This window comes from Triturus cristatus, chromosome 11 (genome assembly GCF_964204655.1).
Source record: "Triturus cristatus chromosome 11, aTriCri1.1, whole genome shotgun sequence".
NCBI classification, from domain to species: domain Eukaryota; kingdom Metazoa; phylum Chordata; class Amphibia; order Caudata; family Salamandridae; genus Triturus; species Triturus cristatus.
In genome coordinates, this window is record NC_140594.1 from 783,225,876 (window position 1) to 783,243,650 (window position 17,775).

The window sequence follows — 17,775 nt, forward strand, 5'->3', positions numbered from 1 at the left end:
AGAAACCATGGAAAAGGCTTAGACAGTGTAACTGTCTTTTGTTGCTGTAATGAAGGAACATTCCAAGGTGAAAAGGCCCATTAGCTAGAATTTTAGGAGACCTTTCTGGGTTGTTTTATTTTGGTTTGCAATTGACAGAGTGTAACAGAGAGTTGTTGCATCATGGAGCAAAGATATACCTTACGTTACATCCGCAATATAATACTTGCTGATAGTTTCTTGAAAATCAACTAGTAATCGATGTATATTGAAGAAATGATTCTCAACTTACTGTTATGTTGTTGCATGTGGTCAAAAGCACATCAAAATGTCACTACTTATGTACGGTAGCATCAAGTTAAATTGTTAAGTCTTATTCACCACCTTCTTAATTGCAGAGCTGATTATAACAACTATTCATAAAAGTCGTTCACAGAAGTACTAACGTTTTTTAAAGTTGCATTTTTAACATGATATTTTATCCAGTTCCCATTCAAAAGTTAGAACTTAATAAATGTAATAAAGTAACCCAGTGTTATCCTACAGGAGAAGTACGTCTTACAGTGTTGAAAAACAAATTTAGGAGTTGTGCATTACCAGGACATGTAAAACGTACAACTACATGTCCTACTTTGTATATTTAGTGCACCCTGCCCTGTGGTCTGTCTTGCACTCACCTTAAGGGTTACTGATATGCTTTAGAAAGGAAGGTGTAGGCCTGGCAATAGGTTTATTTTGCCAGGTCTAATTGTCAAACTGCTCTACAGGCTCCAATGGTAGGCCTGAGACATGATTTACGGTGCTACTTTAGTGGGTGCACAAGGAGTGCTGCAGGCCCTGTAGAGTAGCTTTTAATTTACAGGCCCTGGGTACATGCAGTACCGCATTGGTAGGGGCTTACGAGTAAATTAAATGTGCCAGTTGGAGTTTAGCCAATTTCACCATGTTTATAGCAGAGAGCACACACAGTTTAGCATTGGTTAGCAACGGTAAAGTGCAGAGTCCTAATGCAAACAAAAACGAATTTCAGAAACCAGGAGGGGTGAAGCCTAAAGGTTTGAGGGAAGACCACACCAAGGATGTCAGGTCTAAAATGTCCATTTCTAAGATTTGCGCAAAAGATCCAGGTATCTTGCTTTCTTGACTTTGCAAATGGACTTTGTTTAGGAGCTACACTTTTAAAATTGAAGAAATTACAGAGGATCCATAATACATCTTTAAATACACCGGCATTTGATGTGCAACCTACAGCCTTTGATGCTATGTATGTCTTACCTTCTGTTTTTTTTTACCACACTGCATGCCTATCCCTTTAGGGTGCAGACAAGTTAGTTTTCCATTATCTTTGGCTTAGTCCATTTTGCTATCCCACTGGTACAATTGTTCTAGGTTACTACATCTCTCCATGTAGCTTCCCTCTTTGCAATCCACCTGTCTACATTTCTGATTGGATGCCCAGTATTAGGCCACATAAGTCAAAGATGTGTTTACCAATCCCAGACTCTGGACAGTAGTGTGATAACAAATGTGTATGTTCAGGGGGTAAGTGCGGATGTGTTCTGAGGTTGTGCAAAATGATGTTTGTTGTTCCAGGGATAGATGTGCAAAGAAAACACAAATTGTCTTTAACTTCTGTCAGTAACAAGAACTAGAAAATAATTTTTTGACTGAGGTTTTACAAACCATTGGTGATTGTTGCAGCCATTATTAAACATTGGCAGCACATACCCCTTGTTTGTACACCTGCTTTCCCCTAAACGTTTGCGAGTTCAATTCATCCAAACAAATCCCTTGGTGCTTTTTGTCTACTTTCTGAGGCTGAAGGAGGGTAGGTTTCTACCACCATTAAACAAACAGTTAGTATCTCTGTAGGAAAGTGGAATGCTGTTGCAGTAACCCCCACCCCACTTTTTTTGCCAGATTTCTGATGCACTTTGACTTGATGTACCCCACATTCGCATGTCACTTGCCACATGTAAGTCCCATGTAAACGGTACCGTGGCTACCAAGGGCACTCTGACCAGGGAAGGCCTCTAAGGACTGCAGCACATATTGTGCCACCCTTAGAGGTCTTATACCTTAACACACACACACACACACACACACACACACTGCCATTGCAGGCAGCGTGTTTTGGTGCAGAGAAAAGTGAAGAGTCGACATGGCACACATACCTGTGTGCCATGCCTGCAACCCACTGCCTGTGGTATAGGTAAGACACCCCTCTAGCTGGGTGCACCATACCACTGGTGAGGGTACAGTTGCATGAGCACTGTACCCCTACAGTGTCTAAATCCATTCTTAGACATTGTAAGTGCAGTAAAGCCATAAACGAGTATATGGTCTGGGAGTTTGTCCTTACGAACTCCACAGCACCATAATGGCTTTACTGAATTCAGTGGTTTGGTAGCAAACCTCTCAGCATAATAAACCCACACTGATGCCAGTGGGAATTTATTATACAATGCACTCAGAGGGCATCTTGGAGAGGCCCCCTAAAAAAAAACAGCCTCTGGGTGGTTCCCTGACTGGTAAACACCATAAGACATTTTTATGGACCCTGGGATGGGAGCATTCGCTCCCTGGGCCCAGAAACAAAGCCTTTCCTGAGCGGAGGTGTTCACAGCTCCCCCAGGTCAGGAAGAGCCATCTGTGGCAGGGGAGTTTCAAAGGCCTTACCGCCTTTGTAACACGACCCCAGCCTCTCCAGTTATCAGGAGCAGGCCCCCTTCCTGTTCACCCGCTTTTTGGCGGGAAGACAGGCGGGAAAAATTAGAACAGCCCAGAAGGTGTGCCTGCAACTGCCAACCCCACCCCTCAGGTGGGGGAGGCGAGGTGAAGCCCACTCTTCGGTACCCGCCATCCTGCAGGCAGGCACTCTCCAATCAGGATTAGGGATTGTGCCCACTCTCCCACGTGGGGTGAGCACACCAAGGGTGCAGTCACCCTTAGGACAGTAGCCCATTGGCTACTACCCTTAGACCCCTAAAACAGTATTTAGGGGGCAACCCAGAAGGCAGATTCCAGCAACCAACAAAGAAGAAGGATGAAAGAAGACGCCCAGTAGTGGTGACTGCAGAGAAGAACTGACTTGGCCACAGCCCTACTGGCTCGTCTGAAGTTTCCAGAGATCCTGCGCCATATGTCGCCTTCTCCTGCAGCCAGTGACCTCCAGAACCCCTGGGAGGACTGACTGTCTTCAACAAACACCGGACCTCCTGTGAACAGCAGCTCTGTTCAAAAGAAACTCCAAATACAGACTCTGAGCCTGCTAAGGCCGAAGAAACTCGACGCCTGAAACCCCCACTGCACCCGATGCCTACGGCCCAAGTCTAAGTGGCTCCCCTACTCTCGAGAGTCAGAGTCCACTGTGGGTTGACCCCACCAGGACTCCCCGACGTCACCTACAGCCTCTGCACAGAGACCCCCTAACTGCGAATGGCCCGGTAAGGTGAAATCCGATCTCAATAGGCACCCCTGCATCCAGCTGCCCTGCAACCTGGAGAAGAGGACCGGAGGTTCACCTACTTCCCAGAGCCCTCCAACTTACCTGCCCAGCTGTTGGTTTGTCCAAGAAGACTTCCTGGACCAAGCCTGCAGCCAAAATCCCAAACCAGCAACTCCCCTTAAAAACAACAGGGCACCCGACGCCAAACCAGCACCCCGCACACGGCCGCCCCTGTGCCGCTGTGGGTGCACCTTGTGTGCTAACTTGGATCCCCCTTTGCCCTGAGCTTAACCCTAGGAGCTTTGCTCCCTCAACCTCGTGACCTGCCCGGGAGCAGCCACCAACTGGAAGTCTCCTATCCCCCAATGGATAACATTGGGCCTCAGCACTTGGCACCCGGCCACCCTATTGCCGCTGAGGGTGGTCTTTGAGTGCATTCTTGTCCATGGGGGAACCCTTGTTCTAACCCCAGAACCCCAACTCCCAAAACCAAGTACTTACCTTTAAACCGATAACTTCATTTTCTCTCATTGGATTGCATTGTCTGCTTTTCTGTGAAAAAAGTTCTACGGGGCCGATTACGATGCCATAGGAAACGGCTTCGACCATCGGTCGGACCCGTTCCTACGGCATCGTAATCTCCTGTTTGTATTCATTCCCAACTGACCCATTTTGATGGTGTCGGTCGGAAATTAATCCAAACAGGATTTCCGTATGGCTTACAATGGGCTTGGAGAGCCCGTCTGCCCTTCAGAAAGCCTCCTGTAATCCCAAGGACGGCTCTTTCCGCCCGAGGTATTGCAATGTCAGAATCTGACAGCCTTTCTGTGCCGGCCTTTCCGACACAGAAAGGCTGTCGGAAGTCGAGTTTAGGGGCCCCCAGCAGGGCCTCCATGGGTGCAAGGCCTCCGGATGGCAGTCGAGGGTGCACATTAATTCCTGCACCCGGTGGCAGGCACCTTGAAGTGCCTACCACGGGGTGCAGGGATGAACTGCACCTCAGCTCTTTACAATGAGAGTATGCATTCTGTTCGGAATGCATGCTCCCATTGTAAAGAATAGGAGTGCGACCGAACAGTGTTTGGTCGCATCCTACTTCCTGGTCTGGGACCACCGACAGGAGGTCAGTCGGTCCCAGTTGCAAATCGATGTCAGACAGGCTCAGGTCCATCCGACATCAAAATCGGCCCCTTAGTGTAGAGTTGGAAATTGTATGAAAAATCAAACAAGTGTGTTTGGATATCAAATTGCATTACTTACCTTCATCCAGGAAATGTCCTAGTGTGGTATGTTGTCATACCACACTGAGTAATAAAAGTAATCTGAGAAGTAATATAATAAATACTCACAAAGTAATTATAAAGTAACTACCACATTTTCAACTGCTACTGAACAATTGACCTACCTATAACCAAACAAATTGTATTCAACTGCATTTTTCTTGCAAAGTTGTATTACACTTACTTGTACAAGGTCCTGCTTGGGTCTAGAAATAAAATACAACTAAAGTATTATTTTTATTCAAAACAAATTGGTCAGAGTTCAGTCGTTGAGTGTGTGTAATCATTTCTTGCCTGAGTGTGTACAATACATTCTTAACACTACCCTCTGCTGAAGCCTAACTGCTTGCCCACACTACCACAAATAGAGAGTAAGGGATTATCTACTTTAACCTCTGTAAGCCTTTGGAGACTCACTGGACTCTGTGCACACTATACCTTACTTTGGTATAGTATATACAGATCCAGCGTCCTAAAATCTCTGATTAGTTTGCAAGGATGACAGGCAGATCTTAAAAGGTCTATGATTATCATGCTTTATAAATAAAAATTAGTTTCAGTTATCAAGAATGCAGCTATGACCCCATTCTACCATGTACATTTTCTGTGTAATATTTATTAATCCTTTCCTCCCAATTATTTATTGTAGTGTTACTATTTTAAGGTTTAGTAAAATATTTTTGAATTGAGAAACATTCAAAATGTGAGCATTTCTCAAAATAGGATTTTAATGCGTTGATTCTTTCAAAGTGACTGTAACCTTGTGCAACACACTCTGCTCACTTTAAAGCATCCATATTAATTTTAAGTAAAACAAACAATTTAAAATTGGTTAGTATAGGCAACTCAGTTTGTATCTGAATAAGACATTTACAAATGTGATGCATGGCAGCCATGTTTTAAATTTGCATGACCATTTTGGAGGTTTCACATTTAAAGTATTCTTTGTGTTTTGGCAAAGGAATTTTTGTACTTTTTTTTTTTTTTTAAATTGTACCTAAAGTTGGCGCTTGTCCAAACAGTGTTTTTTTCAACACCAATAAAATGTTTGAATCTTCTTAACCACAGCAAGCAAAAGCAGGCTTATGAATGACTCGCTAATCGGAGCATCCTGAAAATATATAACTAGAATGCGTTTTTCATAAATTCCTTTGGTTTTCTAGATCTAGGTTACCAGCTGGGTACAAAATAATATACTTTCTCTGTGTAATTAGACAATTTTGGCATCATTGATTTGCAATACCCAGACAGGCCCAGTAAATAACTGTGTTTGTGACAGTTGTGTAGCAGCTGTATCTATTAATTGAATAAAAAATAAAATAAGTAAGAAACCTGGTTAGAGGCTGGGCAGACGACCGCTACCTACCTGAGAGTGCCTCAGCTCCTTGGTCCAACTAACTCCTGGTGCCCGCAGCGTCTCCCTCCCGCCGTCGCTTGCCGCCGCGACCGCTGTGTGGGGGGAGAGCCCGCCGGAAACTACATTTCCCAGGATCCCCTGGGACCGGAACAGGAAACACGCTGTAAGCGCGCCCGGAGGCGCTACATAACGGACTTTGCCCCCGGCAGAGCGGGGGACGAGTAAGAAACCTGGTTAGAGGCTGGGCAGACGACCGCTACCTACCTGAGAGTGCCTCAGCTCCTTGGTCCAACTAACTCCTGGTGCCCGCAGCGTCTCCCTCCCGCCGTCGCTTGCCGCCGCGACCGCTGTGTGGGGGAGAGCCCGCCGGAAACTACATTTCCCAGGATCCCCTGGGACCGGAACAGGAAACACACTGTAAGCGCGCCCGGAGGTGCTACATAACGGACTTTGCCCCCCCGCGTCGCGGGTAGCGCCGGGAGAAGCCCGGGACAAGGGCGGGACCGTCTGCGGCCGTCCGAGGCCGGTCGTGGCTGGGCTGGGGCCCCTCCCTAAGCAGTGAGTGCTGGTAAGCGGTTATACATAGTATAATGAGTAACCATGCGAGTTGCACGTCTACCACTGCCCCTACTGCCCCTGCACGTGGGACCTATGATATGCTCACCTCCTCATTTGAGAATATGCTGGAGGATGCTGTTAACAGGGTCAACAAAGAAATAGAGAACACTGAGAGGAGACTTTCTATGGGTTACATACCATCACATCAACCATTGTCAGAGGGCCCATGTGATAACAGAACCGTTACCCCTGCGTCATTATTTCCTACTGTATTAATTAACAAACCAGCCCACTGTGAAACTATTGTCGAGGCTCCCCCGATCACCGATGCTGTAATTACCATCCCCGACTCCCAGCTAAGCCCCAATGTCACTAACACCAATAACTCTGCAACAACATCAGAAAAGACTGTGGGGGAGAAAAGGAAGAGGGGTCCCGGTGAATTCACCAGAAGCAAGAGGAAACAGCCCCCTTGCAATAAATTACAACCGACGCCAATGAGCATGTGGTCACGAGGTGCTGATGACTCTGGCAGGGCACCCATTGACTGTATCGTGCATCCAGTAATCAGTACTCCCGCTTTCACCACAGTGGAATCGACTCATTCTTCCACCCTTACACAAACCGAGCCTGCACTAAGGGACGGCCTATATGTAAGCCCGAATGGAAACCTAATCGACACCATAGTGGACTCTACTTTTAACCGATTGAAGGACCTAATGGTAAACCAGTTTAATACTATCTTTAAAAGACTTGATAGACTGGAAAGCATCATAAAAAATGAGGAAACAAAGAGAAAAGGGATTATGACAATAGAACAAACCAGAGGTGACAAGCTATTAAAAGATCTGGATGCTCTCTACAAAAGAACCACAGAGGGTACCGGTAATAGTGTCTTGCCTGGACCAACTAGTGTGTGTAAAGAATGTACTGGGGGGGTTAATTTGAATAGACCACCAATAATCTCCATGAATAGTTCTGTGCCTAGTACATTGCCATCAAAAAAGGCACATACCTCGAATAACCCCTCTACTAATCCGGTACTCTCTCTTATCGCACCAATTGTAACACCCACGCCAGGCCTTGTAAAACAACTTGACACCACCAACAGACCTACTTTTCCCCAGGTTATTAAAAGCACGGAAGTTACTCTTCAGTTGCCACCAGAAGCCTGTCCCTACGTAATAATACTAGCTGGCGTACCCCTCCTTAGACACAATCAGACAGAGTCCTGGGACGAGTTAAAAAATAAATGTCTGGACTGGTTTTGCAAACACAAGAGCGTGGGGTGGGAGATCGCAAATGACATCTTAATGGTTCGTAGGGCAGCCTGGGTGGGTCCCTCCACCAAACACATTACAGGCGATTGTATAATCGTATCCCTAAGGCTTCCCTCATTGGCAAAATGGTTGCTGAATGCCCCATTTGATCCGTTCTCTAGTTCCACAAATATTATTCTGGTACCATTAGGCTTCTTTTACAGACCACGAGCAAGGTTACATAATGATTCTAATCTGGCACCCCAGTTATTTAACAGGTTTAGTACCTTATCTGACCTGGAGAACCAGGATTGACCTACACACAGTTCTACTATTATTGAAAAATCACAATTGAGCCATTTGTACGACTATTCTGATATAGTTTAATGTACCCTTACTGATAACCCCCAGGGATTGCGGCAGGTAGGATCAGCATTAGCCGCTCCCTCCGTGACCATCACCTGTAAACTCCATGAACAAAACCTGAACATACTTAGCTGGAACATCGCAGGCTTGAAAGCTAAACTGACTTCAGATGAATGGGTCAATATGGTTAGTCGATTTAACATCTTGATGTTCCAAGAAACTTGGTGCACTAGTGGACTATTGCTCGAAGGATTTGTTTGTTATAACAAACTAGCACCAATCCCTGACTCCGGCAGACCAAGCGGGGGCTTATCCACATGGATAAAAATCACCGAAGGCAATAGCATAAAACCCATAGAGACTGACAGCGATAATATTCAGGCTTTGATTTATACATATGGAATTCCGGTTTGTTTGATACATTTTTATAATAACGATTTTATAACACTGCCGAACAAAAATTTTATTAGGTTATTTGAATTTATCGACATTTTAGTGCATGAAGAAAAATATGGTAAATTAGATGGCATTTGTCTGGGGGGAGACTTTAACGCCCACCTATATAACAGCATAGATACATCTGCCATAAGTAGTGCCGGGAAAATCCCCTGTAAGAGAGGGGAAGAATTGTACAACTATTTATCCATCTACGACTTAATCGATGTAATGGCTGAAGCTGGTCACGACTCAGGCAATTCCCCATTGCCTACCTATAGAGGTCGTGGTTGCTCATCCACCATTGATTATATTTTTATCTCTGCTTCCCTCGAATTTTTTTTTGCGAAGGCTGAAGTTTTAGGTACCACTTATAGTGACCACAATCCAATTTTCACTACCATTAGATTTTTAAATAAATCTAGGATACGTCTAGAAATAGGGGCAAAAGATCTGACAGTATCTACCGACAAGTTGAAACTGATTTGGAGAGGGATAGATAATAACGCTTTACTGGCCCGTATTATTAAATCCCACCGTTCACTTATAGAGATGTGTCTGTCTAGCACCTGTCCTGGAACTGACATCATCCAGGCTTTTACTATGCTGTGTGCCGGAATAAAATCAGAAATTTCGAAACCAGTTAAGACCCAAGGTAAGAACCCTAGATGGTTTGATGGCACCTGCTCAAGGGCAAATAGGTCCTTACGTGAAGCATTAAAAGCTGAACCTAGGGATACGGCATTAGTGAAGCATCTGAGAGAGCGTTATAAGAACGCAACTAAAACACGTGTGGAGGCAGTGTTAAAGGAACGGTGGGACTCTCTTGCCTGCGCTGCAGCTCTCAAAGACGCAACGGGGTTTTGAAAGCACTTAGATCCACTGGATCAAATATTACCCCCATAGGATGTAATATATCGAGCAACGTATGGGAGGAGCACTTCTCAAAAATCTATCTAGCTGACATACCAAGCACTGACAGTTTTCCATCACCCTCCAATTTTACCATATCACTACTTGAAGTTGAAGACGCCATACATGAAAGTGCAGGGAATAAAGCCCCAGGCCCAGATGGCCTGTCAATTGATCTTATTAAATCTGAACCTGACCTTTGGGCCCCTCTTTTATGTAATGTTTTTAATAATTTGATTAATAGCTCCATCCCAGTAACCTGGACGACAAGTATAATAGTACCCATCTTCTAGAAAGGGGATAGATCCGACCCCTGCTGCTATCGCCCAATATCCTTGATCGATAACACCTTAAAGATCTTGGGCCGGGTCGTTTTTAATAAAATCAGGAACTGGGCAGAGGAGGAACAAATTTTAAACTGTTGCCAACTGGGCTTCAGGAGCCGTGTTGGCACAGTTGAACAGTGTTTAAACCTGAACCTTATACTGGAGAAATATACAGTAGCAAAAAAAGTACCCTTATATTTGGGTTTCATGGACCTAACTTCAGCGTTCGATTTTGTTAACCGCTCACGTCTATGGGAGATTCTTTTAAACTATGGGTTGGATGGTGCACTTGTACACTTTTTGGCATAATATTTGCACAAAGACCTGAAAGCACGAGTGAGGATCAACAATGAAGGGGAGGTCTCTAGGGATATTTTAATTGGCAGAGGGGTCCGACAAGGGTGTGTCTTGGCCCCTCTGCTTTTTATTATTTATATCAATGAACTGAATAATTCCCTGATCAAACTAACTAGTGACGTACCAAAAATTAACGGTCAAACGTATCCTGCACTTCTATATGCAGATGATGCGGTCCTTATGGGCCGCACACCCAAAACATTACGTATTTTAATCTCTGGTTTCGTATCTTTTATGGAAGAGTTGGGATTACGCACGAATTTTAATAAATCATTCATAATGTCATGTGGACCCAAAAAATACAACACAAAGAACATAAGGATCGGAACTGATCTTTTAAAAAGCACGAGCACTTTTCCCTACCTTGGCCTAGTCTTTTCCGACACGGGTTCATGGAAATCACACGTAGCAAGAGGCAGAAATAAACTAGGCATGACAATTAATTCCATAACCAGCCTGCGACAACCTAAAAAGGCAGATATAGTGACCCCACTACTGCAGATCTATAGAACTCAGTGTTTGCCTACTGCGACCTATGGCTCCGAGGTTTGGGGGTTCGTGGACTGCAGTGGGATACAATCTGAAGAAAATAGATTCTGCAGAAGGTTACTTGGGGCACAAATTTCATCGCCAACCTTCTTATGCCACAAAGAATTGAATCTACATTACGTAGAAGACTTTATTAAATCCCGTCCTGCATTATTCTGGCTGAAGATATGGCGCAACCCTGCTGCCATTTTAACTCAACGAATTATAACAGATTGCCTGAGATGTGACAGGGGTAAAAACATACCCTGGCTCAACGCTGTTTATAAAAGTTTAGCCAGTATACATTTAGAACATAGCTTTTCTTTTCCCTCTGCTGCCGAAAACATAACCCTAAGATCAGCTAGGGATGCACTATATGATTTATATCGTACAGACAGAGCAAAGGCTGAGTTTAGCAAGCCATCTATTATCAGATATATGTCCATCCCGAGGATAGTAGGCACCAACCACTCCAAACCACAGGAGTACCTAAGAAAAAACATTGGGAGATGGAATAGGCGCTTGCTCTTTCGTCTTAGGGATAACAGTGTAAAATATTTGCTATGCTTCCCCATTGGCTTTAATAAAAATCTGGAGGAGACAGTTTGCCCATGCGGTGATGGCTGCAAACAAACCCTACTACACTTTCTGTTCTCCTGTAGATTTTATGTGAAGTACACTAAACAATATCTTATCCCCTATTTTAAGGCAAATGGGATAATTAATCACATCTCTGCATACGAAGAAATATTGCAACTGGGCAGTGAGGATATGATCTATCGTGTTGGCTTCTTTTTATCAGCAGCTGTCAAATCCCGAGCCTCCATGCTTACCCCTTGAAAAAATGCCATTATATGTAAAAAACATAGGGAAAACTTTATTGGCTAGCTAAGAAATGTTTATTTTGCTTAAAACTGGTTGTCACAAATTGATTACTTGCATTATAATTATGTTTATGCGTCTGCCACCTTTGCACAGCAACATTGAGGACCAACTTTATTGTCTACCCAATATACATTATCGCCCATTTGTAATTTATTAACATTAGTATATATAGGGCCTCTTTCAGTACTCAATGATTAATTTGTTATTTATATTGTCGGAAGTCTACTAATTGCCTATTTTGCACAGTGCTCTAAAGTTTACATTTTGTATTTTTGCACACTAAAGAATGTTGATCATTGCACGAATTACCGGTCTAACCCACTCCCATTTTTTAAAATTGTTTTTAAATTTATCTTATGTTTTTATTTTTTAACTGTCTTTGTTCGAGTGAGGAATGAGTATCATATGTATATCGATAGTGATGTTGTACTTTTATGGATCATACTGTATCCGAATAAAGATAAATTGAATTGAATTGAAAAAATAAAATAATTGCAGTCATGTGTTCTAATTTCAAAATGAAGCAAGATCCTATATGTAAAAATGTCCTCTAATAACCAATTTTTTTTTGTTTCCCATGAAGCAAAACAGCTTACCTGTTAATGTATCACAAAAAGCAAGAGGACAAGCCAAGTAAGTAATTTATCTGTTAGTGGGCGGTTTTCCAAATAGTCCCTCTAACTCCCAACTTTCCCAAAGAGCTACCTGTTGGTTTACAAGTGCCACATCTGCAGGATTGTCTAAATATCCAGTTTTTGGGGTTAGAGACTTGGGGTGGGAACATGTACGTCGTCGGGGGTTTCCCTGAAGGTCCTGCGACAATTTAAGAAGGTAGGATTGTGGAAGGCTGGCACCCAATTAAAGAACTTTTGAATAACTGATGCTCCTATGTAGTAAATGTTTGTGGACAGTGTCAAAGTTATCTGGTCTAAGCTGATATAGAAAGGCTCGAGGAAGTCTGCAGTATCTTCTGTAGAAGTGTTCTCAGGGGTAAAATATATCATGTTGAGGATATTAGTCAGATTAGAAAGGGACTGGCACTCTCTTACATTTAATAATGTTGTCCTTGTAGACCTGCCACTTGTCATTTTCAGAAATTCATGTGTGCTAAAAGGAGCTTAATCAGATAGGTTTAAAATGGCTTGTCTACTCATTTATAGCAGACCCAATGGGGTTGCAAATTGCATGCCTCATGAATATTAATGAGGCTGTCGCAATTTGCGACCCCATTGGGAATGGCTGGCACTCATGTCTAGGACTGCTTTTAAGTAAAGCATTTTGTTTTCAAATGTAGCCCGTTTTCCTTAACCCCTTGCGTGCGGGTTTATTTTGCCTGCTGTGCGGGAGAAATAAACGGCGTTCGCGATCACGACGGCTCCCGGCCGTCGTGCGCACACGCCCACCGTAATGCACGACGGCCGGGAGCCGTCGTGCGCACACATGGGGTTAAAGGAGAACAGGATGCATTTAAAAAATAAAAATGAAACTTTTCTGTTTCATTTTTTAAAGGTAGGCAGTGGTCCCTGGGACCACTGCCTGCCCTTAAAAAATATTTGTGCATTCATTCACAAAGGGTAAGGGGTACCCTGGGGACCCCTTCCAGTTTGTGAGTGCTTTACCACTCTTTTGAGATGGGTGGTAAACTGCGAGAGTTTTGTGGCCGCAATTGCGGTCGCACAACATTCATACATTGTTTTTGGAGTCGCTATTAGGAAGGGACGCCCCTGGAACGCCCCTTCCTAATAGTGAGTCGCTAACCCTATGTTGCGAGTCGCAAACTGCTTGCGACTCGCAAAACAGGGTTTGTACATGGCCCACATGTTTTTTGCAGTCACAAACGGGCCTGAAACCCCTTGGTGACCACAAAAAACGGTCGTAGATCTGGCCCCAAAATGCTTCACACATAGGGTCACAACAAATACAACACTCAGTCAATCACTCACTTCCCCACAATGTGGCGCGCTATTGGTCCAAAAATGTGCGTTGGCGCCCCACAATGGGATATGAAGAACTATAAAAATGCTACTGTTCAATACTATGCAGTAGAGTATGTATCCTGAACTAGATTTGAGAGCGCAAAATGTCAGAATGACAACGTTGTTGTGGCACTCACTTAATCTAAACACTAAGGTAATGTGGTGCAGACAGGTCAAATGATAGGGCATTAAAGAAAATATGTTTTATATTTGGAATCCATTGTGACTCATTTCTGTGTACACTAAGGCTATATTTGCATATCCTTTATCCTATACACTGACCATTTCTCTTGATTTATTTTTAGAGTTTCTGGAAAAAGAGAAGTTGCCACCACACATTCAGTGCCGCATTGATGAACTTACCAAAAGATCTGTCAGTAAATCTTATAGAGAGTATGTCTAGGATAACGAATTGCTTGGATGGCTATTCCCATACTGGATCCTCACCCACCTGTTCTTGCCTCTTCTGATTATGCACGGTGATCCCTTCCTGAGTATGGAGAGCCCTGGAAGTCTGTTTCAGATTTTGGGGGGATTTACCTAGATCCAACAGCATTTTAGCATTTTCCCTGTTTGTCAGCTCTGAGCCCTGCCATTTAGAGCATCTACGCCTCATGGTCCTGCAGTAGGTTCCATCACTGTGGGAAGGAGGCATCTACATGCATCCAGCACAGAAGGGTATCAGGGGCATGATTTACAAGGATTTTTGTGAGTGTCTCTTACTCCAGGAAAGGTATGAGCTGGCTAAAGGTAAGGCACAACCAATCGCAGGCGAAGCTTTGTGAATCAGACCTTCAAAAACCAAAGAGAAATATCATGGACTGTAGTTCTCTTGGGTGCTTGCACAGTCCATCTCACTTTGACTTTGCTGTTTCCCACTTTTAGTCCCCACATTGTGGAAACATGTCTGGAAGACTTTGCTTGCTGTTTGTTCCATGTGTCATTGATATGTGTATAAGTCGTAGAGGCGTATTGGGAACACATGTGCATGATGTACACAAACATCTGGAAGACGTACTGGAGTACAAATTTAATGTATGTAAATGGCATTGGGCAGGAAAATAAGTAAACATCAATCCAAGGAGCTTCGAAAAAACGCGTTTTTTCAAGAGGTCATGGGCATCTAAGGGCCCTGCAGCTGGTGCCACTCTAATTCTAACTTGACAGCTACAAGCTTTATCCGTAACAAGACTAGTGGAAGGGGGCTAAGAGAATTAAGTGAATGTGTTTTTTCTTTCTATATTTGTTTAAAATTATTAAGAATCTATTGAAACATAAACATCATTTATAGGGCACTTCTGACCTAATCTATTCAGTGTACTATATGTCAATTTTGTTGCCGTTCTTACCAGGGTTGCCTTTGATATTGTCTTTAGGTTACCGTACCTTTCTTTTTATGCCTAAAATATTTATTATTCTTTTGCTTGTTTTTTAACCTTATCTTCAATTAATATTGACCACGTTTGATTTTAGGCTTAGATAATTATTTCGAGATAATTATGTGATTAATAAAATCTAAACATATCCGTTCTCGTTGTCAAGTCAGTCATTATTGTGTTTCTTCTCTTTCCTGTTTGGCTTGGCCCTGAAAGGACTGCACCTTGAACTTTAGCAGAAGAGAATTGAAACTTTGTGGCATTTTTACAATACTCCCAATTTACCATTTCCAAGTCTGACTTTGCCTCTTCTCCTCATTCTCTGAAACATTTTTCCAGCACTACCTTTTTCCACTTGCATGAACAATTTGACCACAGTTGCACCCCAAGACCTAAGTGAAGAAGATATCCCATAACTGTGCAGGTTATGTCTGCAATTGTGTGTGTCATTGGTTGTGTGTCTGTGCGTGTTGGGGCAGAAGTGGGCTGGGTGTTTAGTGACTGAGTGATGCTACCAAGTCATCAAATTCCTGCTGTAGGGACCTTAAATAATTCACTGTTCATTCTGTGGGGGTGGAATAACAGTTTATGGTGACATTTCTCGAGCTATACAGGGTAACCTAAACTCTCATCCTAGAGGATGCATGAGTGATAATACATTGCTAATCGCTGATTCTCAGGCGAGTCTCAGACTACATGTCTGGCCCTTGTTTATGCTGTAGAAAGATAATTTCTAAAGCGAATGCGGTCATTGCAACAATATGTTGCTGCTAAAGCCCCTGATAGAACATTTATAATTGACTCAGTAGTGGAATCCGCACAAGCAGAGTCTCAGAATTTGTGTCCGGAGAGTAGTGATCTGCTAATACCATTTGGCTAATGCACCCAAAAGGGATGACCTCCTCCAGGAAGCGAGTTGCCTTTCAGATTCTCAGTGATGGTTTTACTATGGTGTTCTGCATGTCAGGCTTGAGATGATTGAGACTTGTCATTTGCCACAAAACTTTTGTTAACATCCTATAGATTTATACAATTTCACCAAGTCTGTCTCAATGAATAATCACCTAACTGTAAAATCATCCCAACCAAGTTACTAACTCTGACCATGCATTGCAACCCTACAAATAACCTTAAGCCTACAATTAGACATTTGTTGACAACTTATTATTGTTCTCAAACACAGAACCAGACACGATAGTTAAAAATATCAATATACTTTCATTTTCAGTAGTAGTTGTAGCGTTTTGAGATTATGAGTGGTAGGACCTTTGCAGTTCTGGGCAGACTCAAAACAGGAATTACGTAAACTGCTGGGAGATATTAAGGTGTGGTTGTAAAAGTTGTGATGCAGTGCATGCAGTGTGTGGTTGTATGTTGAAGAATAAAAACGTGTATTGCAGAGCTTTGTGTGAGGCATATTTCATTTGCATGCTTCCAGGCTGGGGAGGACACTACATCTGGTGACGAGTAGGGGATACGTGTCCCACAGAATCAAGACTACTCTCCCTGAGAGTTTGTAAAGGTACAGCAAACTGCTCACGTGAGCCGCGTGCACCCAAATCGATGAGAGCAACCTGCTGTTGGTGTATGTGGAGTCGAAGCCCCGCTCCAGCCCATACACAGCTGTGGAAGAAGTCAGGGATCCTGCAAGTTAGTTAGTTAGTTTGTTAGTTAATGACATTTGTTAAGCGCTTGGTGCACAGAGAACAGTGCGTCCCCGCGCTGACCATCCTACCAACATCTCTTCAGCTTAGCTCACAGAGGGTGAGCACTAGGGCCAGGGACATACTATGCTGAACTTGTCTTGGGGAAAAGATGGGTTTTCAGCCTCTGTCTGAACCTGGTTTCAGACGGCTCCATCCTCAATTCGATGGGTAGGTCATTCCAGTCTTTGCTGGCATGGTGTCTAAAGGAACGTCCTCCCATCCTTGCTCTGTGTATCCGTGGCACCACTAATAGCATGCTGCCCATCGACCTCAGAGGGCGTGAGGGGCGATAGACTGGAAGCAAGTCCTGGAGATATGGAGGTGCTTTTTTGTGAGCTATACGGTGGGTGATGCACATAGTTTTAAATTTGATTCGTTCCTTTATTGGGAGCCAGTGCAGGGAACGTAATGCATGTTTCTCAGAGGCTCTCCTAGGGAGGTTAAGGACCAGCCTGGCAGCTGCGTTCTGGACGCGTTGTAGCTGTGTTAGGCCTTTTTTGCTGAGTCCACATAGGAGGGAGTTCCCATAGTCTAAATGGGAGGTGACCAAGGCATGTACCATAGTTTTTCTGGAGCTGGGGGGCAATAGGTCCAGGATTTTCCTCAGGACCTTCAAGAGGCCATAGCATTTTCCGGCAACCTTACCAACATGATTGGTAAAGGCTAGATTAGAGTCCAGAAGAAAGCCAAGGTTTTTAACTGTGTCTACCGGGGCCGGGACAGGGCCCAGTTCAATGGGCCACCAGGCAGAAGTCCAGATGGAATGACAGGGACCTACGATAAGAACTTCCGTCTTATTACCATTAAGGCGGAGATAGTTCTGTTTCATCCAGCCGTCAAGTGCCACCAAGCAGGCCGAGAAATTCTCAGCATCCACAACTGGATCACGGGACAGATTGATCACCAGTTGTGTATCGTCTGCATAGGAGACTATTGCTACACCATATGACTCCACCAGTTTGGCAAGGGGTTCCATGTACAGGTTAAATAATGTGGGGCTCAAAATCGAGCCCTGTGGAACCCCTTG

The 17,775-nt window shown here is 43.8% G+C and overlaps 1 protein-coding gene across 4 annotated transcripts in view; it reads left to right on the plus strand.

Moving 5' to 3' along the window:
• Positions 1-15,195, plus strand: part of LOC146785433 (ubiquitin carboxyl-terminal hydrolase 48-like) — a 353,159-nt gene extending 337,964 nt beyond the window's left edge. For all 4 annotated transcript variants that reach the window (XM_085634485.1, XM_085634487.1, XM_085634486.1 and 1 more), the window contains 2 exons: positions 12,274-12,323; positions 13,972-15,195. In XM_085634485.1, the coding sequence (XP_085490611.1) occupies positions 12,274-12,323; positions 13,972-14,069 (148 nt within the window). In that variant the 3' untranslated portion in view covers positions 14,070-15,195. The remainder of the gene's footprint in view (positions 1-12,273; positions 12,324-13,971) is intronic.
• The last annotated feature ends 2,580 nt before the right edge of the window (positions 15,196-17,775 follow it).